The sequence below is a fragment of the Geotrypetes seraphini genome, chromosome 4 (assembly GCF_902459505.1).
Source record: "Geotrypetes seraphini chromosome 4, aGeoSer1.1, whole genome shotgun sequence".
In the NCBI taxonomy this organism is placed as follows: domain Eukaryota; kingdom Metazoa; phylum Chordata; class Amphibia; order Gymnophiona; family Dermophiidae; genus Geotrypetes; species Geotrypetes seraphini.
Genome location: NC_047087.1, coordinates 297,243,872 through 297,271,030, shown reverse-complemented (window position 1 = coordinate 297,271,030; position 27,159 = coordinate 297,243,872). Strand labels below are relative to the sequence as shown.

The following is a 27,159-nucleotide window of genomic DNA, read 5'->3' as shown; positions in this document are numbered from 1 at the left end:
GTGCTTGGTGTCGGTGCCCGAAGATCGGCCTCCTCTTCTGCTGGGCCTTGAGCATCTGAGCATGCTCAAGGCCTGCGAGTTCACGTTCAGGTGATGTCCTTTGTTGCATGTGCCTGTCTCTCTTGACTGTGTGCATGGATTCTTTGGTGGACCGTCGCCCAAAGACTTTGCCTGATAGTAGACCCAGGACCTCTAGAGGTTCCGGTTGCTCTTAATTTTCATGCCTCCCAGCAATCCAGCCCATATGCAAATTCACATCACAGAGATTTTCCCAGGACTCCTAACGATGGTATGCTAGCTACAGGCGATCCTACCCTTCCACCTCCCATTTTGTGTCCTCTGCCAAAAAGGCACAATGACCCTAGGCCAAGGAATGCCCCTCTTCAGATAGAGCAAGCTCTCAGCATTTCTTCCCACCTGGGTTTGCATTTTATCTGACCAGTGGGTCTTGGACATTATTTGGTTGGGCTACAACCTGGAATTTGTCTGGGTCTGGCGGATTGGTTTGTGGACTCTACTACAGGTCGCTCAGACAAAGCACTTAAGGTTCAAGCTACCATTCAGCGCTTGCTGGATATTCAAGCTATAGAGCTGGTGCCACCTCAACACTCGGGCTCAGGCAGATACTCTATATACTTTATCGTGCCAAAGAAAGACTCTGAAGATTGGAGGTCTATTCTGGTTCTTCAGCACATGAATGCGGCTTTCACTGTCTCCACACTTTCACATAGAGACAGTTCACTTGGTCATTGCAGTAGTGGGCCCTGGGAGAGTTTCATGCCTCTATGGATCTTATGGAGGCGTACTTGCACATTCCTATTTTTATCCCAGGACAAGCAGGCAGGTATTCTCACAAGTGGGTGACGTGATCCAACAGAGCCCCGATGCGGACGCCTCACAAGCAAACTTACTTGAAGAAACTCAAAGTTTTGAGTCGCCCGCACCGTGCATGCGTGAGTGCTTTCCCGCCCAGCGCAAGGCACGTCTCCTCAGTTCTTACTTTTCCCCGGAGCCGAGAAGTCCGTCTTCGACTCTCTGCGTGAAGTATTTTCACTTGTGCCTTCTTTTGTCCACGGTTTTGTGTTATTTTTGCTCAGAATCACTCATTTTCTTCTTTGTTTTAATCTTTTTCAAAAAAAAAAAAAAAAAATTTCTTACGTTCATTTGACTGGGTAGGCCACGCGGCCGCAGCCCCACAGCTTCGATCTTGCGGCGGCGCTTTTTCAGCCTATGTCCCGGCCTGCAACCGGTTTTAAAAAGTGTTCCAAGTGCCAGCGCACGAATTTCCTGACGGACCCTTATCGACGCTGTCTTCGGTGTCTCGGGCCTCAACATCTCCCGAAATTGTGCCGGCCTTGCTCAACACTTAAGTCTCGTGCTTTCAAGCGTCGTTGCATCCTGTGGGAGCAGCTTTTCAGCATGGAGTCTTCGATGGAGCTTTCGTACTCGAGGGGTGCTTCCCCTTCGACATCTTCCGATGCTCTCCAGGCTTCCACAGTTTCTGCTCCGAGCCTCATCATACCTGCCTCGTTTGTACCGGCTATGTCTTCAAAGCCTGCTGCAGTGCCTTCCTCTGTCTCTTCAGGTCAGGAGCACAGCAGCCCATTCCCCTGGTGGTGCTTAAATTGCCCAAGGCTTCTAAGTCCAAGCACTCTCACACTGCCTCGAGGGAGCACGAAGCCCGTGCAGGTGGTCCCGTTGGAGACGCGAATACATTCTTGCCGGCTTCTTTCCAGACCCTATTAGAGAAGCAATTTATTCAGCTCTTTACTACCATGGGGCCGAAGCTTCTCTCACAAATCCAGCCTGGGCATTCGGAGGGCTCCCGCAAGGTCGAGCCGCCTCCTATGCCTCAGTTGCATACACACTCTCTACAGGGAGCAGAGTCTCTGCGAGTGTCTGGTCTGGCATCTCGGCATGTATCGCAAGGAGCAGAGTCTTTGCCCATGCCTCCATTGGAATCCTTACACTCAATGCAAGGAGCAGAGTCTTTGCGAGTGCCTCGAGGTTCTTCCACTCAGCCTCCTCTGCTTCGTTCCACAGCCTCCAGCCCTATCCATTCTCTGGGGGCTTCAACTGGGACACGCTCTCCTCGATTGTCGAGGCCTGCTTCTAGGCACAGCTCGCATCATAGATCGAGGCAATCTTCGAAGCATTCATCCAGGCATGCCTCACCTCATCGGAAGCAGCCTTTTTTTCAGTATTCCCCACCGACTGCTTCGACCCTTCCGCTTCCGGATCTCGAAGACCCATTGGGTTCTTTTTCTCCATCCAGATCTCCTTCGTCATTGGAGCAAGCTGCCTCGACATCCTTGAGTCCCTCTCGAGGCCAGGCTTTGGCAGATCAGCTGTCTTTTTCATCTTTTCTGCGTCAGATGGCAGTTGACTTAGATATTCAACTTGACACTGGATCTAAGTTTTCCAAGGAGTATCTCGAGATCTTTTATTTATCTAAATTTTTAAAAAATGCTCTGAGTTGAATTAAAATAGCCACTAGGTGTCAGCATTGGATAACTTATTGACATAACCCTATTACATGCTAATTGCTGTAGGAGATGAACCAATGAACTTCAGCAGATACTGTTTGTCAAAGGGTATATTAATAATCTTACATATTACATGTTCCATTCTAGTGACTGTTGGTTTCTCTTGAATGGCTACTAATGGAAGGTTTAATGATTAGTAGTAGTAGATCCTTTTACTAAGCAGCAGTAGGTGCTAGTGCACGTTTACCACAGTTTAAAAGGAGAATGTTCTCGGGCATCTTATGGTAGTTTCCTGAACTGTGCATGCAAACTGCATGCTAAGAAATATTTTGTACTTTATTGTGGAAGGAGAGTGTCTTGTCTAGTTTGTCTTAACTAGATTGTAAGCTCTTTTGAGCAGGGACTGTTTTGATGTGTTTTGATGTACAGCGCTGCATATGTCTAGTAGCGCTATAGCGAGTAGTAGGGGGGTGGAGAGTGGGCATTTCTACACTACAGGGGGGGGCGCTGAAAAGTTCTCAGCCCAACCAAGAAGAGAATGATGTGGAGCCTTGAAACTTACAAGTTATTTCACACTTTTTTCTTGACACTCTTCGTTTTGTTTCATATAAAATGAAGTGTCAAAAAGTGTGGAATAACTTGTAGGTTTTATGTCTCCACATCATTCGCGTCTTGGTTGGGCTGAGAACTTTTCAGCGGCCCCTTGTAATTAGTACAGCTATATTACCTTATACTAATTAATGCAGGATTAGTACATGAGCCCTTACCCTCTACAAAATAGGCGTTAGTAAGTATTCACACACTAATATTTTGTAATGGCAACATTAGTCCATGGCCATTAATAGGAGAAATAAAATATCTGCCATTTTATCGCTGCTGTAAGAATGGCCTTAGCACAGTGTTTCTCAATCTTTTCAAGCCTCCCTCCCTCCCTGCCATGCTAAAGCCTGCTTACCCCCACCGATTCCTCTTCCCCTTCCCCCCCCCCGGTCCGCCACCTGCCCACTGCTACTGCAACTCTGTGAAGAGCCAGACGTGTGCAGCGATTGCACGCCGCCGACTCACAAGCTTTCCCCCGACGTCAATTCTAACGTCGGAGAGAAGGTCCAGGCCAACCAAGCAGGGAAGGCCTGTGGGCTGGCGGTGTGCAATCGCTGTATGCGCCTGGCTCTTCCCTTCCTGGAGTTGCAACGGCGAGTGGGTGGGCAGCGAGCGAGCAGCGGCGGGCGGGGGGTGCTCATCCCATGTACCCCCAACAGGTGGTCAGGGGGTATGTGGACCTCAGGTTGAGAAACCCTGCCTTAGCACATAAGAGGCCACATACACATGAAAATAACTTTACAAATTACACCCTGTGAGGGCAATGTTGAAAGCTATTTCCTTGCATAAAACTGTTCTATGTGCATAATACGGTGGCTAAAAATGGTCCAATTCCATCTGTCTGTAAACTTATGCACATAGTTTCAATAGCTGCATTAGTTCCACTTATCTGCAAATTGGTTAGGTGTAACAAAACAGAGGGGCAACTGATCCACAAAATAGCAATAAAGCAGAAGATCATTGATAAAAGGCAATGTAATCTGACCTTGAACTGAACAGGTAAAGGTGGAACAGAAAACCTGATTAACATAACATGTTTAGCCCTTGCTAAGGCTGTTAGCCCTGACACATCTCTAGAAATGGCAAAACAATGCTGTGTCGGGCTTTTAAGTATTTGTGTGTTTTTAAGCTCTTAATGTGGTGAATAAATGAACCTTCTTTTATCAATGATCTGCTGTTTATTGCCTATATTGGGTGGGTATTTCTGGAACTAGAAACAGAATGCATATCCATACTTTTACATTTCCAAAAGTATATACATAAGTTTACCTGGGGCAGATATGTGTTCAATTTTTAAAGGGAAATTGTTCCTTTAAAAAATTGATGTAAAGTCTGAGTAAAACGTATTCAGACTTTAAAGATTATATTTAGAAACGAAATAGCAAAGTTATCTGCTACAAAACAAAAGAATAAAACCAGAAATTCCATGTTCATATTGAAAAAAAAAATCAACACAAAAATATCAGGAAGTTCTGCTTCACGCAACGAGTGGTGGAAACCTGGAATGCTCTCCCAGAAGAGGTAATTGCGGAATCCACCGTTCTAGGATTTAAGGGTAAGTTAGATGTACATCTCCTTATGAGTGGCATGAAGTGACATGGGTAAGGGTAAGCTAGATGCACTTCTCTTTATGAGAAGCTTAGAGCGATATGGGGACCAAAACTATGCCAGGGTACACCTGGCGGGGCCTCCGCGTGTGCGGATCGCCGGACTTGATGGACCTAGTGTCTGTTCCGGAGATGGCGCTTCTTATGTTCTTATTTATCATAGAAAAGCGTAGTAAAACTTTTAAGTACAAATCAGCCTTCAGTTAATAGTGGAATGCACTTTGAAGGGGCATGCTAAAGCTTTTGCAAAAGATCCTGCCCTTACATTGCTGGAAACCTGAAGCATGCTCTTTCAGCTTGACAATGCACAAAGCAAGGAAGACAGTCTGTAGGGTGACTAGCCCACAGGAAAAAGGAAAACTTGGCTCTCTACAATCATCCACAGCTACTGGGATCAAAAAAAAGGTTGGGGAAGGGTCACAGTGGGATTTGTTGATCAGTAGTTGGCTGCAAGTATAAATAGTGGGTCAGATTAATAATAATAATTTTCTTTTTTATATACTACCCTACCACATAGTTCTAGGCGGAAGTTAAACTAAAAGTATACAATAGGCAAATAAAATACAATGTACTAGAAAACAGTAAAATTCTGCAAAAATATACTAACTGTAAGATCAATCTATAAATTGCCAGTCAGTAATCTGGGACATCAATTTACAAATTTATTGAATAAATCAGTTTTTGTTTTGGTTTTTTTTTTCAAATTCTTTATTCATTTTTCCATCTAACATCAAGAACACAATATTATATCATTTAAACCATATAAACATCTCTTGTATTTCTTTTTTTTTTTTTAAGTTCAGTAAAATTTTATTATTTTTATGAGAAAAACAAAGAGAACAAATAACATATCCCTCCCCTCCCCCCTTCCCACAAATTTTTTAATCAAAAATTTCATATAAATATTATCAGTTGATCAAACCTTAATATAACTTTATACTCTCTCCCCTCCCCCCTATGTGTAAGTGTACTTTCAATGAATAGTGGTGTCTAATCATTGCAATAATTTGTCAAAGGCCCCCAAATCTTTTTAAAATTATTATAACTCCCTTTTTGTATGGCAATTACTCTTTCCATTTTGTAAATGTGGCATAACGAAGGTATAATTTAGTCTACTGTAGTTTTTCCAGTTACTGGTAATATGTCGTATGGCAACTCCTATCATGATCAATGAAAGTTTATTATTGCTTGATGAAATCAGTTTATAATAATTTCCTAGTTTTAATATAAGAAACAATGAAATCATATACAAATAACTCAACAGTTTTCTTAATTCACTAGTTGCTGTGATCTGCACAATAATTAAATAAAAGTATTTCATGCAGTTTTTTGCCCACTGAAGCCAGAGAAGCAGCACATAGTAAAATATGGCAATATGATTAATTAGTTAGTTAGTTTTATATCCCTTCATTCCCATAGAGCTCAGAATGGGTTAGAAATTACATTACATAGGGTTACAGTTAACACACACAGGGTTACAATAACGGTACATAGGGTTACCATTCAGCTGTGCTTGGTGTCATGATATTGAAATCAGAGTGTGCAGTCTGAGGAATCTGATGGTACAGTCTAACATATGTGTTTCATCGGAACTGAACAGGCTTAGCATAGACATGACAGATACATTTGGCTACCATGACATACAATCCAACACATATGTTCCATAAGAGTTGAGCTAGCTTAGTATAGACATGACAGACGTGCTACCATGGTGTCCCTCTTATGGGCATTGTTTATACAAAGATGGCCTATAGCAGTGGTCTCAAACTCGCAGCCGCCAGGTACTGTTTTTAGGCCATCGGTTTGTTTATCATAATCACAAAAGTAAAATAAAACAGTTTCTTGATCATATGTCTCTTTAGCTATAAATTACAATATTATTATTAAGACTTAGCCAAAAAGAAAGATTTATAAACTACAAAGAATTTTACCTCATGCAAAATTGTCATTTCTTTAATAAGACATAGTAACATAGTAACATAGTAGATGACGGCAGATAAAGACCCGAATGGTCCATCTAGTCTGCCCAAACTGATTCAATTTAAATTTTTAAATTTTTTCTTCTTAGCTTTACCCAGTACTGTGCTTGGGTTCCAACTGCCGAAATCTCTGTTAAGACTTACTCCAGCCCATCTACACCCTCCCAGCCATTGAAACCCTCCCCAGCCCATCCTCCACCAAACAGCCATATACAGACACAGACCGTGCAAGTCTGCCCAGTACTGGCCTTAGTTCAATAGTTAATCTTATTTTCTGATTCTAGATCCTTTGTGTTCATCCCACGCTTCTTTGAACTCAGTCACAGTTTTACTCTCTACCACCTCTCTCGAGAGCGCATTCCAGGCATCCACCACCCTCTCCGTAAAGTAGAATTTCCTAAACTATTTTTTTCTGAGGCCCTCCAAGTACCTACAAATCCAAAATGTGGCCCTGCAAAGGGTTGGAGCTTGAGACCACTGGCCTATAACAACAGTATCTGTTGAATTGGCTGTAGTCTATAGAGGATTTATTAGGGAAGTTGTGGAGAGAGAGGGAAAAGGAAGATTGAGGAAGTATAAGTGAAGCTAGGCAAAGAAGTTTGTTTTTATAGTTTTCCTGAAATTTAGAAGGCCCCAAAGGGATCTGATGTGAGGAGGTAGACTATTCCAAAGGTTTGGTAAGAAATGGGAGTAGGATCTTATTCAGGCAATTTGGAGCTGAAGAGAGTGGCCTGGGAATATTTATAGTCACATTTCATCTTGAGAGTGTAGTGGTCGCTTGAGGGTGTAGGGCAGAAGTTTGTGTGAGAAGTAGCTTTATAAAATACTAGTGTTTAAGCCCGTTACATTAACGGGTGCTAGAATATATGCCTGTCTGTCTTTCTTTATTTATGTCTTTCTCCCTGCTCCTGTCTCTTTCTTCCTTTCTTTCTGTCTCTCTTCCTCCTGCTATTTTTCTCTCTCTCTCCCTGGCACCCTTTGTCTGTCTGTCTGTCTGTCTGTCTTTTTTTCTGTCTTGTCTCTCTCCCTGGCCTCCTTTATCTGTCTGTATTTCTTTCTGTCTCTCTCCCCCCCCCCCCACTTTCCTTTGCAGAAGCAGCAGCGGTATTTCCCTTCCCCTCCAGGTCCCTGTGAAGTAGTAGCAGCATTTCCCCCACCCCCATTCCCTTCTCTTACCGTGAGCTGTCCTGCTCCGTTCGGCCCCTCCCCCTTCCCTTCCCGCGGGCTGGCCTGCAAGTTTCCAAAGTACCGGCGGCTCTTCTCACAATCCCCGTGGTGGCTGATCCTCCTCTAAAGAGCAGCCTGCGATGGTGTCCGGCTTTAGTGAACCTCGCAGGCCGCTCTCCAACTCGGTAGCACGCTCCCTCTGACGCGATCCTGTGCGTCAGAGGGAACGTGCTACCGAGGGTGGAGAGCGGTCTGCGAGGTTCGCTAAAGCCGGACACCATCACAGGCTGCTCTTTAGAGGAGGATCAGCAGAAGCGGCGAGTTAGGGCGGGAGGTGTGTTCCCTGCTGAGGACGCGCAGGGAGAGAGCTTGCCTGGTTTCCATGGCGAGTGAGGGCGGGAGGAGGGGAGTGGCCAAAATGTTCCCTGCCGCCAGATTGGCTGCCACGGATCAGAAATCACAGCGGCAGGGATCACAAAATTTCAAGAGCGCATGCGCGCTCTAGGGTTTTATTATATAGGATACAGTATATATATATATATATATATATATATATATATATATATATATATATATATATATATATATATATATATATATATATATATATATATATATATATGTTGTTATTTTTTTATTTTTTTTTTAGTATCAGAGGACAGAGGACATTTGGTAAATGTGGAGGGCAGTTTTAAGAAGAATGAATTCCTGTTTCTTTGATGATCCCAAAATTTTAAGCAACAGCACTATGAAGGGGTTCTATGTAGTTAGGATCACTAAATGCACAGAATTATGAGAAAAAAACATTTGCATTGTTCTGCAACAGAACAAGAAAATGACCTGGTTAAGAAAATAAGATGTATGGTGCTGGGTCGCACCAAAGGTCGATTGAACTCAGCATCCTGTCTCTGACACTAGGAAGTACCCTACAGATCCCACAGAGCAGATGCTTTTCTTGCTACTCACTCCCTGGAACAAAACAGTGGATTTTTACCACAATGAGATCCAAGGAAAACTAAGCAAGCTTTTCTGTTTCTCAGTTTTCAATATTAACTTTCTTCATTTATACAATAAATATTTCAATTTTTTTTTAAATTTATAATTTTTCTAAGAATTTTAAAATATATATAAAATGGAAAGAACATTAGCCACACAGAAAGGAAATTTTAGTAAATTTCAAGAGGTTTGGGGGCCATTAACAGATTATTGTAATGAATAGATAACATTTTTCCCTTAATAGTATAATTGTAAATGAGGGGGTGGGGGGGAGGTTTTTTGGTCTTTAATTAAATGTTTAGATTAATAGGAAAGAATATATTTTATGGTATACGTGATTGCATATGTTATGATAGGGATGGGAGAGAGGGGGTTAAATTTCATTAATTTAAGTTGATTACAATAGAAAATCAAGTGATGTATCCAAGTTCAAATGTCATTTTCTGAAGCACTTGTAAGTTGTAAAAATGAATAAAGAATTTAAAAAAAAAAAATGTTCCTTTGGGGAAAAAAGCATCTCAGAGACCAATCAATACATTTCATCAAAAGCATCTATTGTGTGTCTCTTTATCAATTGAAGATGTTTCACAAAAAGCAGCACTGTTGCAGCTGAAGTCCCAATAAGGCCCATTACTTCAAGGGCTCTTGTCATTCAACAACTGAGTTGGTCATATCCTATTATATAAACAGAGCAATAATTGTATGTTTGTATATATATCTCTGAATTAGATGTTGAAAACGGCCCTAAGGATTTTGATGAAATAGAGTGAATCTATGGATTTCAGGTGTGAGAAAGTGATTTAGCTAGGTCTGGAGTTCGGCAAAACTCATTTGGGGGGGGGGGGGGGGGCGGTCAAATGGGCGATTTTCGCAGTGTATTGCTGCTGGGGAAAGCAGAAAGTTTTTTCTGTATTGCACCCAGTAGGAAAAGATGAGACAAAACCAAAAAGATATATATAATCTCTCCCTTGAAAACAGCAGCGAGTTAACAACAATCTAAGACAGTGGTCTCAAACTTGCGGCCCAGGGACCACATGCGGTCCGCCAGGTGCTATTTTGAGGCCCTCTGTATGTTTATCATAATCACAAAAGTAAAATAAAACAGTTTCTTGATCATATGTCTCTTTAGCTATAAATTACAATATTATTGTTAAGACTTAGCTAAAAGGAAAGATTTATAAACTATAAACAGTTTTAAAATTACCTCATGCAGAATTGTCATCATCTATAATAAAACCCTAAGCGCGCATGTACACTTAGGAGGCCGAGATCCCTGCCGCCGTGATGTGTACCTCCGTGCCGAATTCCATTTGATGTGCGTGGGGCGGCTTGCGGCATGTGCGCTGGCTTGGGGCAGCTTGCTGTTTGTGTCGGCAACGACTGTGAGGTGTCCCATGCTGGTAAGATGTGGAGGGGGAGAAGGAAAGGGGGCTGCTTTGGGGGAGGGGTGTGCTGGGGGGCAGACAGCAATCATTCTTTGCTCTGGGAAGGGGGGGGAATAGAAGGGGGCCAAGGAGAGACAGGCAGGCATGGCGCAACAGAGAAATACAGGCAGGCGGGGGGCCAGACAGAAAGAAAGACAGACAGACAGGCGGCCAGGGACAGACACAGACAGGAAGAAAGACAGACAGTCGACAGACAGTCAGCGTCCAAGGAGAGACAAATAAAAAAGACAGACAGTGGCCAATGAGAGAGACAAAGAAAAACAGACAGACAGGCAGCCAGCGTCCAAGGAGAGAGAGACAAAGAAAAAAGCCAGCCAGCCAGAGACAGGGGCAGGGAGAGACACAGAAAGAAAGAAAGACAGACAGACATATATTCTAGCACCCGCTAATGTAACAGGCTTAAACATTAGTTTCTTTAATAAGGCATTAACTATTTTTTTCTGAGGCCCTCCAAGTACCTACAAATCCAAAATGTGGCCCTGCAAAGGGTTGGAGTTTGAGACCACTGATCTAAGACAACAAAGTCCAATGAAATTGAAATAAGAATATATAGTGAGGGAGGGTCCTCAGTCTACACAACTCATGAATAGGGGAAAATTAGTAAAACCCCTTAATTCAGAGTTGACACTCAATAAACCCACAAGGGTAAATTTGAAAACATCCCTGGAATCAAATGTGACAATATTAAATAAATCTAATGAAAATAATCAAAAAGTGTTAAGTTGCTGCTGTACAATCAAGAAAACAGCGTCCAAAAAATCGATGCAACAAATGGTGTAGTATAGCAATGAGGCTGGAACAAGCAAATAAACACAGCACTTATCTTTGGAAAGTATAAAGTCAAAAACCCATTAACAGTTCCGCATGCTATTCAAGGCAAAAGCCTTCTTCGGGAACTTCGGCACTGCTTTGCTCGAAAAGAAATTTGTTTCAGCAACCTCAAAATCACAAGCAAGTTCAAAAAATGCAAACTCCAGGTCCAAATGAGTACACTTCTCCCTCCGTATTCACGGTGGAAGCATTCCGGAAGTAGGCGCGAATATGAAAAACACGCAAATAACTTTTTTATATGTTTGCGGTTTGGGGAAAGTGACATCGTTTTTACTGTTGAAACCGCGAATAACGCATTACATAGTAACATAGTAGATGACGGCAGATAAAGACCCGAATGATCCATCCAGTCTGCCCAACCTGATTCAATTTAAATTTTTTAATTTTTTCTTCTTAGCTATTTCTGGGCAAGAATCCAAAGCTTTACCCTGTATTGTGCTTGGATTCCAACTGCCGAAATCTCTGTTAAGACTTACTCCAGCCCATCTACACCCTCCCAGCCATTGAAGCCCTCCCCAGCCCATTCTCCACCAAACGGCCATATACAGACACAGACCGTGCAAGTCTGCCCAGTACTGGCCTTAGTTCAATATTTAATCTTATTTTTTGATTCTAGACTCTTTGTGTTCATCCCACGCTTCTTTGAACTGTCACAGTTTTACTCTCCACCACCTCTCTCGGGAGCGCATTCCAGGCATCCACCACCCTCTCCGTAAAGTTATTCGTGGTTTTTGAGGAAGAAGAGGAGAAGGCATTGGATGCAGGAGCGGAGAGAGTCTCCAAGGCAGATGCTGGTGCTACAGTTGGAACCGGCACTACTTTGGGTTGCAGCCTGCTCGCTTCCAGGTGCCGGTCTCATTGTGTGGCGAGCCGCAAGAAGAGCAGGAGTTAGAGGCTCTGGGCTGGCACTAGGACACAGCTTTTACCAGCTGCCTGGGGTGTCCTTGTGGGCCAGGAAGCACCTGAGAAAATTCTCTTTCCACTTTCTCCATCATGACGAACAGAGCAGTATGCTCCCGGGCTTCGGTCAAAAACTCAGCAAACTTGCTCCTAGGGAGCTCAGCTGCTTGAGGATTTGCCTTCTTGCTGCGGAACAGCGTTTCATTTTTATTTTATTTTATTTTTTGTGGCGGCCAATAATAAATTATCATAATGTAATGTAATGTAATTTATTTCTTATATACCGCTACATCCGTTAGGTTCTAAGCGGTTTACAGAAAATATACATTAAGATTAGAAATAAGAAAGGTACTTGAAAAATTCCCTTACTGTCCCGAAGGCTCACAATCTAACTAAAGTACCTGGAGGGTAATAGAGAAGTGAAAAGTAGAGTTAGAGGAAAAATAAAAATAAAATAAACATTTTAACAAGACAGCATTGATCTAAATACTTTGGAAGGTAGAAGAGAGGAGAGAAAGGAATAGAAGCAGAAGGGGGAGCCGTTGAACAGTAGAATTCTGGAGAAATTTAAATGATAGAAATAGAACAAAAGGCAAAACAATAGATAAGATTAAAGATAAATCATAAGCTGGAAAGAAAGAAAAATAAAATAAAACTTTGTCTTCAATCCATATGATAATCATTAATGATTAATGTTAATTTATTATTCTTTTTCCTTATATGATAATTGAAAGAATGAGGGGGGGGGGTTATTATAATTTAATATATATGTGCATAATTTAATTGATTAATATACATAGGAATTATATTATTCATGTATAGATATGAGATGGGGGTGGGATATAAATCTTTTAGGTATATATTGTTATGGAATTATCAAGTGATAATGTAATATGTTGTGTTCATATTTTAATGTACACTTGATGTATATGTTAAAATGAATAAAGATTTAGGGAAAAAAAAAACAAGTTATTTGTGTCTTGAGGTGTTTGGGCTGGTTTTTTCAGCGGTTTCATGCATGCTGGGAAGAAGCCTTTCTAGGGATGCTGGGAAGCAGTGTTTTTCTCAGTGCACATTGGGAAACATGGAAGCAGCAAATTTGTGGGAGAAAGCATGGAAGCAGCGATTTTCAGAGTTACAGTACAGTAATTGTAAGTGATAAACTTTTTTATCGGTACTGTACATTAAAAGGAAAAAACTAGTGATGAGATTTGGGGGGGGGCGGAGTCAGCGGCTGAAAAATCACAAATAATTGAAACCGTAGATACGGAAACCGCAAATACAGAGGGAGAAGTGTAGTTAACTGATATGCAGATAAATGCCGATGTTTACATTTTATGAACTACTGTAGATGAATACGTAAAACCTTGGATTGCAAGTAACAATATGCAAGCAATGTCTTGCAATACAAGTACATACAGTATACACACATCACAACTGAGCCGATGGTTCTTCTCTGACACTTCAAGAGTGTAGTGACTGTTCTAAACAAGCAAAGTCTTGCAATACAAGTACATACAGTATAGATGCGTCAAATCATCACAACAGCTGATGGTTCTTCTCTCTCTGACGCTGCAAGAGTTCAGTCACTGTTCTAAACAAGTGAGGTCTTGCAATACAAGTACATATAGTATTTTGTATTAAAGTTTTGGGGTTGTGGAACAAATCGTCCGAGTTTCCATTATTTCTTATGGGGAAATTTGCTTTGATATGTGAGTGTTTTGGATTACAAGCATGGTTTCAGAACGAATTATGCTCGCAAACCAAGGTTTTACTGTGTTTCTGTTTTAGGTTAATCACACAAATACAGTAGACTCTCAGTTAACCAACACCCAAGTGGATTGATAAATGCCAGATAAGATAAAATGCCAGATAAATGTAGTTTCTGGTCGCTTGAGTTACTGTTAAAAATAGGCTTAATTAATACTATACCTCATACTATGCCATACCATAAACTGTTCCAAACTACCGGACATGGATGGGAGAACATCGCAGGGGAGGAGACATAGGCTTCCTAGGACTGTCTGCCAAGTCTCTTCCCTGAAGAAGCCCTTTCTGGAAACGTCAATCGCTCCTCCTAAACTTACTTGCTCCACTTCATCACTGACGCTGAAACCGTGGATTGAAGACAAAGTTTTATTTTATTTTTCTTTCCAGCTTATGATTTATCTTTAATCTTATCTATTGTTTTGCCTTTTGTCTTTGTTTTGTTCTATTTCTTTCATTTAAATTTCTCCAGAATTCTACTGTTCAACGGCTCCCCCTTCTGCTTCTATTCCTTTCTCTCCTCTCTTCTACCTTCCAAAGTATTTAGATCAATGCTGTCTTGTTAAAATGTTTATTTTATTTTTATTTTTCCTCTAACTCTACTTTTCACTTCTCTATTACCTTCCAGGTACTTTAGTTAGATTGTGAGCCTTCGGGACAGTAAGGGAATTTTTCAAGTACCTTTCTTATTTCTAATCTTAATGTATATTTTCTGTAAACCGCTTAGAACCTAACGGATGTAGCGGTATATAAGAAATAAATTACATTACATTACATTACATGTGGTAGGCAAAGTGTGGGTGTATTCAGGTATGGCATGTCAAGTTTACACTTAAATTTCCACCAGAAATTGATTTTATTTTCATTTTTATTTAAAGTATTACAGTATTTCTTTTTACTTATTTTGCTAGTTGCTTGAGAATTCTGGTTGCTTGAGTTCTGGTTAACAGAGAGTCTATTGTATTAGTAGGAAAAGCAGGATTGGAATCCTGGCTTACCTCATTCTCAACCCACTTTTTTTAAACACTAGGCTACATAGTTGTACATTCCTGTTCTAAAGGCCAGTATTTTTCTATTCATTCCAAGCCCTGCATTGCTCAGATTGAATCGATAGAAAAATTTTTCTTTACAATAAATGTTTATTGATCCAATTTAAATATTACCCGAGGGGGACTTTTCAGTTCTTCATTCATACCTCCACGTACTTATTTTGGTAAATGAGCTTCTGCTGAATTGATGATACAGGAAGAAGGGAGAAAGAGGTCTACGGCTGTCAGAAAGCAAAATAAGCATTACAGCCTCAGATCTGTGTCTAAAGTTTTTCTAAAATTTAAAATTAAATCTATTAAGGATGCACTATTACTTCAAGCAGTGTTCAAGAGACCAGAATATTTGTTGGCAAGTGTTTGTAGTATAGGTGAATTGCCGAAGTACTAGGTTTTTGCCAACATGAAAGAGGCTGTCTCATAAGAACATAAGAATTGCCGCTGCTGGGTCAGATCAGTGGTCCATCGTGCCCAGCAGTCTGCTCACGCGGCCGCCCTCTGGTCAAAGACCAGCACCCTAACTGAGACTAGCCCTATCTGCATACGTTCTTGTTCAGCAGGAACTTGTCTAACTTTGTCTTGAATCCCTGGAGGGTGTTTTCCTCTATGACAGACTCCGGCAGAGCGTTCCAGTTTTCTACCACTCTCTGAGTGAAGAAGAACTTCCTTATGTTCGTACGGAATCTATCCCCTTTCAATTTTAGAGTGTCCTCTCGTTCTCCCTACCTTGGAGAGGGTGATCAACCTGTTCTTATCTACTAAGTCTATTCCCTTCAGTACCTTGAATGTTTTGATCATGTCCCCTCTCAATCTCCTCTGTTCGAGGGAGAAGAGGCCCAGTTTATCTAATCTTTCGCTATATGGCAACTCCTCCAGCCCCTTAACCATCTTAGTTTCTCTTCTCTGGACCCTTTCGAGTAGTATCGTGTCCTTCTTCATGTACGGCGACCAGTGCTGGACGCAGTACTCCAGGTGAGGGCGCACCATGGCCTGGTACAGCGGCATGATAACCCTCTCCGATCTGTTTGTGATCCCCTTCTTTATCATTCCTAGCTCATATGATCATAAATTATGACTGAAAGCATTACGTTGTCTATCAAACTATTTAAAGGAAAATAAGGAAGAGGGGATGGGATACTTCTATCTAACAAATATTTCAAGGTAAACAAAGCAAATGTTTAATAGGGTAAACCAGTTCTGAAATCTGGTATGCTACCTGTGACTCACATCCTGTAGCACTGTGGCATGGAAAATTGGGGTTTGGGTTTCCTGTCCTGGGGACGATGGGAAGCCAAGATGACATCTGCCAGCCAAGAAACAGCATTGAGGGTAGGTGCAACTCAGAGAAGGAACCTTTCCAGCCTGGACATTTTATTTGAAAAGAGGGATTCAAAAATGGAGGATGAAAAAGGAGGAGTTTAGTAACTCTGTAGTTGACAGCTCAGTTTGCAGTCCAAGGTCTTTATCAGTCATCCTTGCCTTTTCATCTGTGAACTTTAGCGAGGCCAAAGCGCGCCAGGTTTTCAAAGATGAGACCAATTGACATTTGTAGAGCGTATTTTGTTTAAAATTATGATGCACTCATTGAGAACTATTTCTGCTTTTTTCTTGTTTTTAATTAGATGCTGAAAAAGGTTGCCATTTTCTTCACATCTTGTCTGGTGTTCGACAGATTTACAGCCCCTGTGTGACCGAAGCTGTAATGCAACGTGCGCTGGATGCACTGGAAAGAAACAGCGATATTATCAGCACTATGGAGAAGTTCTATGTAGCCTTCTAGGAAGGCAGAAAGAGTACAGAGAATTTTTTAACTTCAGATCCATGTATTCAGTTTAATTTTTTCTCTTCAACAGCTTCTTACTGCTCCATATGGGGCTTATGGCTCCAGCACCCTTCTAAAGTGCTGTAAGCTGTACTGTTCATACCAATTAAATGAAAAAGTATTGATTGAATATTGTTATTTTAGTCTCATATTCCCATATAACCCACCTATCCATTCACCCTGGATCATCCTATTCCTTGGGACACACCCAGCCAGCTGAAGTTTTCAGGATATCCACAATGAATATACATGAAAGAGTTTTGCATCCATGGTGGTCTCGGTATGCAAATCTATTTCATGCATACTCATTATAGATATCCTAAAGTCTGACTGACTAGGTTTGCTATGAAGATATAATTGAAAACTACTCACCTAAATGTTGTATCCTTGGACAGGACATGTGGTTTTGTTGATCAGAAATCCAAAAATATATCCTGCAAGATCTACCTCCAGCATCACTCTTTTGGCTGATCGCTATCTCCATAGTAACAACAGCTGTGTTCCCTCGTTTTCTGGGATTGAGGTCATTGCCTCTAGGATATATCCAAACCCTGTGTATCATGTCAAACAGGAGACTTAAACTGAAATCTCTTGTTCTGCCAGAGTCACGTGGTCAACCACCATTCTCCTGAGAGCAGGCATGGGATACTCGGTTCTCTAACTGGCCAACAGTTGGAGGGAAGTGCCTATCTGCACCACTTCTCTGCCAGCAGGGGCCATCATGGTAACAGTATTTGTCTTACCTCCTTTCTTAGAGCGTCAGCTCATAACCTCTGTGAGGTGCTTTGGGTCCCATTGGACAGGAGACTCAAACTCAAGTTTCATTTGCCACGTATACAACTTTAATGGACATATTTTTCCTGTACAGGAACACCCTACATCTGGAAAGGGTGTTTTCATGCCTTTAAATTATGGCTATCATTCATTTACAGTGAAATGTGTTTTTAACTAAACCATGGTGTGCACATTCATCTTTTTGAAATACATATGTATTTTTTACGTTTTTGTCTTGGTGGAGGATGCAGTTTTGCAATTACTGATAAAATATTTCCTTAATTATATATTAGTGCTATGCTATTATTTCTGATTGTCCTGGCTAAAATATGATGAGAACTATTTTGGGTAAAAAAAAAAATAAAAAATTGGTAATCCCAACAGTGTGCTATGCAGAAAGCTAAAGCATAGATATCTTGTTATTAGATGGGATTCTTGTTGAATTTTGATTTATGAAGGAGGGACTGATAATGAATAAATTCAAGAGCAGTACAGACTTTCCCACACAGCTCTGCAGAGGCACTGTCAAACTGTATTACCTCAGCCACAGTCTCCCTGGAGCAGAAGTGGCAAGTATTCTGTGATATAAACAAAGGTCTCGTAGGAAAAGGTTGGGTTCTTTCAGTTCATTTTGGAATTTGCTAAACAGAATATTAGATGTAGCTTTTGAAATGTTCACAAATTTGTGGAGTAAGAATCATCCTGCAGGAGAAAACCCTCTGTATTGTCAGAACACTGGTAGCTTTATGTTTGATATTCTTCATAGTTTCTGTGTGTTTATCAGAAGGGCAGCTGCACTGATCTTAATTCTGCAGAGAGTGTTTCTGCTTTTCCAGAAAGCTCCTAATCTAGGGTTGTCAAATGTCAGTCCTCGAGGGCCACAATCCAGTCAGGTTTTCAGAATTTCCCCAGTGAATTTGCATGAGATCTATTTGCATGCACTGCTTCCATTGTATGCAGACAGATCATGTGCATATTCATTTGGGAAATCCTGAAAACCCAACCTTGCGAGGGCCAAGGTTGGATGCCCCTGACCTAATACTTTACCCCTTCCTTCTCCCAACTCTGCTCTGGTAAAAAAAAAAAAAAACATTAAAAACTTAAAATGATGATTCTGCCTGTGGTTTGTTATCAAATGAGTATGATACCAATTTTTTTCCAAGGGTCCTTTTATAAAAAGCTTAATGGTATTCTTACGAAATTTCTTTGGCTTGGTAAAATGCCTAGAATTGCTTTAGTATCCTTGCAAAAGCCAATTGAGGAGGGCGGGGTAAATTTTCCAAATTTTTATAGGTACCATCAAGCCTATATTTTACGTCAGGGTATGTATTGGATCCTGCCAGAACTCATAGATAATGCACCAGATTGGTTATATTTAGAATGGCGCCTTTTGTTTCCTTTGAATTTAGTTCATGTACCAAGTATTAATATGCCTAGGAGATATAGGGAGAACAAAATTTTAATGGATACATGGAAGTCATTGAGATACATTAGTAATTTAACACCTATTCCAATTAATAAATCAACTAATCAATACTTATGGATAAACTCCAAGATTAAAATAGGCGGAGCCCAAGTCCTTTGGAAGAACTGGATTATTGCAGGCATTCGAACTCTGAATGATGTTATTTCAGATGGTAAACTGCTTGAATTTTCACAATTGCAACATAGATTTGGTCTTAATAAGTCACAAAGTTTTAAATGGTTGCAATTGAAGCAGGCTATTCAGGTGGGGTTCCCTGAATGGAAAAGTCTTAACAATCAATATAGTCTGGAGTTCATATGCTTCCAAGCAGACTTCCTAGGACATCAAGCCGCATTGTGGTATAAATTACTATCTGGATATTTGAATAAAAAAAAACAAATTGTGGTCTCAGAGACATTTGGAGCATTGAGATTAAGCATCAGATTTCTGCATCTCAATGGCCACAAATTTGGTCTTGGAGAATGAGATGTACAGTGTCAGCATCCATGAGGCAAACTTGGTTCTTTTTGTTACATAGAGCGTTTTGGACCCCTGTTCGTTTACAAAAATTAGATAGCTCTAAGTCTAATAAATGCTGGCACTGTAATCTGGAACCAGGGACATTAGATCATCTACTTTATTATTGTCCCTTCATCAAGTTATTTTGGAATTCAATCGGGACTCAAATAAACTCTTTATTGGAAAACCATGTTGTGCTTTCCTATGATACTGTTTTATTTGGAATGGCTATGAGGAAGAGGAGTCAAATATCGTCACATAATAATAAACTTTTATTAGTTATGACAGGGGTTGCCATTCAACATATTACCAATTATTGGAAAAATCACAAGAACCTTAATTACACATTCTGGTGGAATTCGTTATGCCATATTTTTAAGATGGAAAGAACAATAGCGGTACAAAATGGGAACTATAATAACTTTGTAAAGATATGGGGACCATTGGAAAAGTATTGTGATGAATTCTTAGTTTTATCTAGCACACTCAAGGGGGAGGGTGGATTTGGGATGTAATTTAATACAATATGTTATAATCTTAAATAATAAAATGCTAGCCCGCGCATGCGCAGTAGCAAAACATGTTCCCTGATCTCTTTTCTGTCGGGATGTGGCCGCACGAGTGCGCATGCGCGCGTATTACCTCACAAAGGCGGCAAGCTCTGACACCAACGGCAGCGCCACTGAGATCGGGAAAGCACAGCACAGCCGGTGACTCCCCCCTCCCGCCCTCACTCACTGCCAAAACCAACACCTCCTCCTTCTCGCCGGCTCACCCGCTTTTAAATGCTGTCTTCACCTGGCTTTGCTATCTTCTGTCCACTGCGGGCCGCCCTCTCTGACTACTTCCTGTTTCCGCTAGGGTTGGCCGCAGTGGATAGAAGACGCCGAAGCCAGCGACTGTAACCGCCGTTCCTCCGTGGGGGGGGGGGTCTGGGAGGAGAGGGATCGCGGCCACTCAGCGCCCCCACCAAGGAGCCCAGCAACTTTCCGCTGCCCGGGACCCGACTCATTTGCCGCCCCTCCCCTCTTCCCTTACCGCGGGCCCGACTGGCGATTTAAGCAGCGTGTCAGCAGTCTTCACACGCTGCTTCGGGCCCTTCTACTGCCCTGATTTGCTCCGGACGTGCCAGAGTAAATCAGGGCAGTAGAAGGACCCGAAGCAGCATGTGAAGACTGCTGACACGCTGCTTAAATCGCCATGTGTAGTCGGGCCTGCGGGAAGGGAAAGTGGGTAGAGGAAACGCTAATGCAGGCACAGGAAACTGGTGGGGGGAGGGAAATGGAAGGGGGAGGGAATGCTGCTTTGGACAGACAGACAGAAGGAGGAAGGGAGAAAGAAAAGAAGACACAGGGGCAGGTGCACAGGGAACTGGTGTGGGGGAAGGGAAATGGAGGGGGAGGGAATGCTGCTTCGGACAGACAGAGGGAGGAAGGGAGAAAGAAAAGAAGACAGGAGCAGGTGCACAGGGAACTGGTGTGGAGGGAGGGAAATGGAGGAGGAGGGAATGTGAAGGAAAGAGGTGCTGATGGACAGGGGGGAGGTAAAACAAAGGGAGAAGGCCTGCTGCTGCATAAGGAGAGCAGTGAAGGGGTGGTGGTGGACACAGGGGAGGTAAAAGGAAGAAAGAAAGCGGCTAAGGAGAAAGAGAGAAAGAAATAAAGAGAGACACACACACATATTCTAGAACCCGTTAATGTAATGGGCTATAAGACTAGTATGTTGTATAGAATATTCTATTTTAGTTGAGAATGTGATGAAGGGTGGGTGGATTGGGGATTTTACACTATTAGATTTATGTGTTAGATACTATAGTGCTATATGGAAATTACTTTTATATTATATTTTTGTGCACTTATTGTTTGATTTGAAAATGAATATAGATTTAAAAAAATAAATAAAAAAAACCCAGCCATAGTGGTGTTTCTGGCTTAGTAATGGGTGCATATTATGGGATCCCAGTTCTTCTGAAGTTTTGATTTTTGTTGTGATTACCAAAACAGACTCTCTTAATTGATCTCACAATTATAGATGGCAACATCTCCAAGTTAGTTTTCTGGGCATATACATGACTAGAATTAATTTTTCCAATGCAATAGGTGAGACATTCTAAACAGATGGATAGTATCCCCATGGCCACATGGCACTGCAAAACGAATCCACTCTGGATTTTTTCCTTTTGCCTCTGCTGTACTTCACTGGGCTCCTTAGCTTCACCTGCAGTGCCTGCAGGAGTGTTTTCTCTGCTCTCCACTTTTTATTATTTTATTCAGTGTATTTTTCATCCCTTTTTCAAGGTTTCTAGTGCTCGGAGCATTTTCCACTCTGCTTGCTTTGAGAATATACAGACTTCAGTCTGTAGCTGACAGGCCAGTCCCAGTGGGTACCTGTTAGTCAGCCTGCATAGTTTTCTTTGGAGCTCGGGGACATCCCTGAAGTGGTGTCATCTATGTTTAAGCAGGGGTCGAGCACAGGCTTTTGGGCGCCTTTAGACTTGGCGGTGTCTCACAGGGTGTTGGCTGTGTCTTTTTGCCTCTGTCTGTCCCGGTACGTGTCTATCAGTCCGCAACAGCAGTGTTCCAAACCATAGTGCGGCACAGGGGTTGACCCCTCTTCGACCTCATGGCCATGGCATGGCTCTTGAGCATGCAGCCTTAGAACACAAAGGATATTTTGCTGTGGTTATCCACAGTTTCTACTTAACGCTAAAGCGTGGAAGGCCTTCAACCTTGGTACGCTTAGGGCCAGGTGGACCCTTTTCAGCTCCGAGCTCGATTATTCTCATCTTTCTTCAGGCCATCCTAGATAAGGGCCTCACTGTGGCAACTCTTCGGGTTCAGGTGGCTGGGCTCTCTTATTTTAGATCCCAGGATCGTCGGTCCTCCTTGGCGTCTCATCCTAATGTTGCTAGATTTCTGAAGGGGGCTCTTCATGTCAGACTGCCGGTTAAGCAACCATTCCCTTCCTGGGACCTTAACCTGGTGCTGTCTTGCCTTACCAAGGCTCCTTTTGAGCCCCTTTGAGATGCTTTCCTCTTAGACTTGATGCTTAAGACCATTTTTGTGGTTGCCCTTACTTCGGTGAGACATATGTCTGAAGTTCAGGCTCTTTCGTTTCTCCATATCTCTGAGACTGGGGTTTCCCTTCGATGGTTCCTTCCTTCCTTCCGAAGGTGGTTTCAACTTTCCATGTTAATCAAGTTTCAAGTTTATTAAGGTATACCATTTACAAATCCTAAGCAATTTATAAAAACATTGTCTATCTAAAACAGTGGTTCCCAAACCTGTCCTGGGGGACCCCCAGGCAGTCAGGTTTTTAAGATATCCCTAATGAATATGCATGAGAGAGATTTGCATACCTGTCACTTCCATTATATGCAAATCTCTCTTATGCATATTCATTAGGGATATCTTGAAAACCTGACTGGCTGGGGGGTCCCCCAGGACAGGTTTGGGAACCACTGGTCTAAAAGTTAGGCTAAAAGGGGGGGAACAGATCAGGAAGTATGTTTGCCTGCTTTTCAGCCTACTGGTTCCAAGACACAAGATCGCCTTTTGAAGAAACTGGATGTGCACAGAGTGCTTCTCCGCTACCTGGAAGTCACTAACAACTTTTTTCTCTCTGACCATCTGTTTGTGCTGACTCATTCTGTTAAGCAAGCACTTCTGCTTCCAAGGCCACAATTTCCAGATGGAACCCATAGGGCCATTTCATCAGCCTACATTCTTTTTGGGAAACAGTCCCCAGTTTCTGTCATAGTATATTCTTCCAGGAGTATGGCTTCTTCATGGGCCAAAGCTAGAGCTGTCTCCCCTGAGGAGATTTGCAGGGTCTTCCCTTCACACGTTTGCCAGGTTTTACAGAGTGGATGTGGCAGCGAGACAGGACTCTGCCTTTGGGTCCCCGGTCTGACAGGCCGACGCAGCAAGCATGCCCTAGCTTTTTGGGGACCATTTTTGTACATCCCATCTGTCTAGAATGTCTCATCTTTTGCACTGGAAAAAAAGCTCTTTTTCAATAGATAGGTGAGACATTCTAGACTTCCGCCCTGTCCTTTCTGCGCCTGCCTACTCTTTCAGTCTGTTTCTCCAAGCTGATTCTTGGATATATGTCAGCCCTTGGGGGCTGGGAAGAATTCTGTATATATATGTTTCCATTTTATATGGGAGTAATTTTTGAGCTCCTTTGATGCCTTTGTTGGTGGTTAATATTAGTTTGATTTTGTTTCTTGAGCAGAACAGTGTGTTTTTGAGCCTGTTTGCTATAGGTGCCTCTACTTCACGTTTATTGGGTGGCTCTCACTGCAGGTGGTGCTAAGGAGCCCAGTGAAGTACTGCAGAGGCAAAAGGAAAAGTCCAGAGTGGATTCCTTCTGCAAATGGCACGTGGCCATGAGGATACTATCCATCTGTCTAAAACAGAGGTGTCAAAGTCCCTCCTCGAGGGCCGCAACCCAGTCGGGTTTTCAGGATTTCCCCAATGAATATGCATGAGATCTATTTGCATGCACTGCTTTCAATGCATATTCATTGGGGAAATCCTGAAAACCCGACTGGAATACAGCTCTCGAGGACCGGAGTTCCCTACCCCTGGTATAAAGGATTCTCTGCATGTTAAAGGCCCTTATAAAATGGGTTACATGGAAAGTACACACGGTGCCAAGAAAGCCTGTGCTTATATGCAACCTGTGTGTATTCTGAGGCAGAGTTTGGTCAATAATGGGCAGTTACAATTTATGCTTAAAAAATCTTTGTATTAAAAGCCTATCTAAAAAAAAAAAGATTTGTTGTTCTGAAGACATCTTGAAACATTGTTATAGTTCAGGGATAGGGAACTCTGGTCCTCGAGAGCTGTATTCCAGTTGGGTTTTCAGGATTTCCCCAATGAATATGCATTGAAAGCAGTGCATGCAAATAGATCTCATGCAAATTAATTGGAGAAATCCTGAAAACCCGACTGGAATACAGCTCTCAAGGACCGGAGTTCCTTACCCCTGTTATAGTTTGACCATAGATCTACTCAGTTTAAGTCAGGGGTGTCCAATGTCGGTCCTCGAGGGCCGCAATCCAGTCGGGTTTTCAGGATTTCCCCAATGAATATGCATGAGATCTATTAGCATACAATGAAAGCAGTGCATGCAAATAGACCTCATGTATATTCATTGGGGAAATCCTGAAAATCCAACTGGACTGCGGCCCTCGAGGACCGACATTGGACACCCCTGGTTTAAGTGGAAGACTTTTTTCTTTTTTACAACTTAAGCCTAGAGTGGTGGCCATTGGAGCCACTTTTTTTTTTTTTCTTTCCAATTCCCTTGTAAATGTCTGGTGATATATGACAAATTTTAGTTTAAAGAAAATGTAGGGCTCCTTTTACTAAGCTGCGCTAGCGGTTTTAGCACGCGCTACAATGCCCCGCACGCTAGACGCTAATGCCTCCATTGAGCTGATGTTAGTTTTCCCACGTAGTGTGGAGGTTAGCGTGCATTAATCTGCAGCGTGCGCTAAAAACGCCAGCGCAGCTTAGTAAAAGGAGCCCTTAGTTACACATACAGGAACGTCGTTTTTGAATTTTGTATTTGGGCTCTTTGGCTTCATGTAGCAGCCGTTATGAAATGCAAGCCGCGCCAGGGCCAAGGCTTTCCATTTTGCAAGTTTTTGCAAAAAGTACAGTTTATTATTTTTTGGTGGCAAGAACAGGTGGCACAATTGTCATGTGTGCTATGATTAGAATTAAAGATGACTGTATGGTTGTTTAACTTGATTGCCATTCCTTAGAACTACTTATTCCACGAGCACACAAATATTTCATAATTTACGAGCATGTATATCTTTGTTTAGTATTCATGTGATAGGTTCAACAGTCTGGAATTTTGTTGTTTTTGGATTCTGGTGACATAAAAAGGCAATTCCTATGTTTTTTTAGATGGAGAATTTACTTTTAGATAACAGAATTATCAATCATTCATTTTCATTTGTTTAGAATTGTTGGTCAGATGTTTAATTATTTTTCCAAGCCTATTTATTTTTTATTAATACTGGAAGATTGATTCCTCTGTTTTCTAGCAAAGTTCTCTCTTGATGTAGACTAGAAATTATTAGTGTAATTTATAGATTTTCCTTTGTATATTTTCTTTAGTGTTTGTTAGTACATTAATTGAAATTTTGAATTAAAAAAATGCTAAATGTTTCTACAAAGAAGTCTTACAATAAAAGAGATTTGGTACTGAGAAAGAGTTGGAAGTGTCTGGGTGAAAGAAAGTTCATTTTTACAGTTGTAGACAAGGCAAAATGACTTGAACATCTGCTAGTTTAAAGTACAGTATTTAAAGTTTCTCTTTATAGAAGTGTTTACTGTAAAGTTAAGGCACTGCTGTTCCTCTGAAGTTTCAACTATCAGTTTGGGTATGGAAGTGCATAATCAGTTGTGTATAATAACATGTACATAGCACATAAACACAGTCCATTGACGTCAGTTTTCTAAACACAATTTTTAGTTCATAGGGTAACTACTGGCACCCCCCCCCCCCCTATGTTGTGCAAGAAATCCTATCTAACCTGGGATTAACCTGATAGCTCCTTGTTAAAAAATAAACCGGTTTGATTCCTAAACCCTACTTTTGCTACCTGACTAGTCCAGGTTGGCAGTTACTGCAAGGACCACAGACTCTGTTTGGAAGAAGATTCAAAGCCAAGCACAGTGGAGACGACCTAGTGGTACAAAATTATTTGGACTAACACATTTTTGCACCAGCAGGTAATCTCCACCGTTCTTGCCTTTCGATATATTTCCTGGGCAGGTCACTTGGTACTCCATTACCCCAAGTACAAAACTTAGATTGTGAGCCTGCGTATAATTTGTACAGCTCTGTGTACGCCTAGTAGCGCTACAGAAAATATTAATAATAGTCGTAGGTTTTTTTTGGTTTGAGTTTTGTGTAAGAAGAGTCTGGCCATTGCTTAATGACACCTGCTGTTTGAAAGGCTATAAATTAGGATTTGAGGGGAATCCATGTGGCTTTTGGACAAGGACCATCATTGTATTGACTGGACTATAGAGACACAAAATTGTTCAAAGTTGTTAAATTACAAAAGGATTGTGAAAAAGAAGACTGGGCATCAAATGGCAGATGATGTTTAATGTCAGCGAGTGCAAAGTGATGCATGTGGGAAAGAGGAACCCGAACTATAGCTATGTCATGCTTGGTTCTATGTTAGGAGTCACTGCCCAGGAAATGGATCTAGGTGTCATTGTTGAGGATATGTTGGAAATCCTCAGCTCAATGTGCGGCAGCGGCGGCTAAAAAAAGCAAATAGAATGTTAGGAATTATCAAGAAAGGAATGGAAAACAAAGATGAAAATGTTATACAGTACTCCCCCCAATATTCACGGGGGTTCCTAGCTCCCCCCGCGAACCTCGAAAAACCGCGGATACAGTTTTTCAGGGGGGAGCCGGGAGAGGGCAGCAGGAGAGCAGCCGGAGCGCCGCAAGTGCAGGAAATCACTCGCGGTACGCTCCAACTGCCTCTTCCTGCACTAAGTCGGGCCTTAGCCAATCAAGTGCGTATCAAAGCAGCTCCTGATTGGATAAGGCCCGACTTAGTGCAGGAAGAGGCAATCGGAGCGTATCGCGAATGATTTCCTACACTCACGGCGTTCCGGCTGCTCTCTCCTGCCTCTCCCGCTGCCCTCTCCTTGTCGGTGGTTTGCGGTCAGAAAATACCGCGGATGACCGGGACTGCGAACTGCCAACCAC

General features: G+C 41.9%; 1 protein-coding gene across 3 annotated transcripts in view; it reads left to right on the top strand.

Moving 5' to 3' along the window:
• Positions 1–17,707, top strand: part of STN1 (STN1 subunit of CST complex) — a 109,091-nt gene extending 91,384 nt beyond the window's left edge. For all 3 annotated transcript variants that reach the window (XM_033941268.1, XM_033941266.1, XM_033941269.1), the window contains exon 10: positions 16,447–17,707. In XM_033941268.1, coding sequence (XP_033797159.1) covers positions 16,447–16,604 — 158 coding nt within the window. In that variant the 3' untranslated portion in view covers positions 16,605–17,707. The remainder of the gene's footprint in view (positions 1–16,446) is intronic.
• The last annotated feature ends 9,452 nt before the right edge of the window (positions 17,708–27,159 follow it).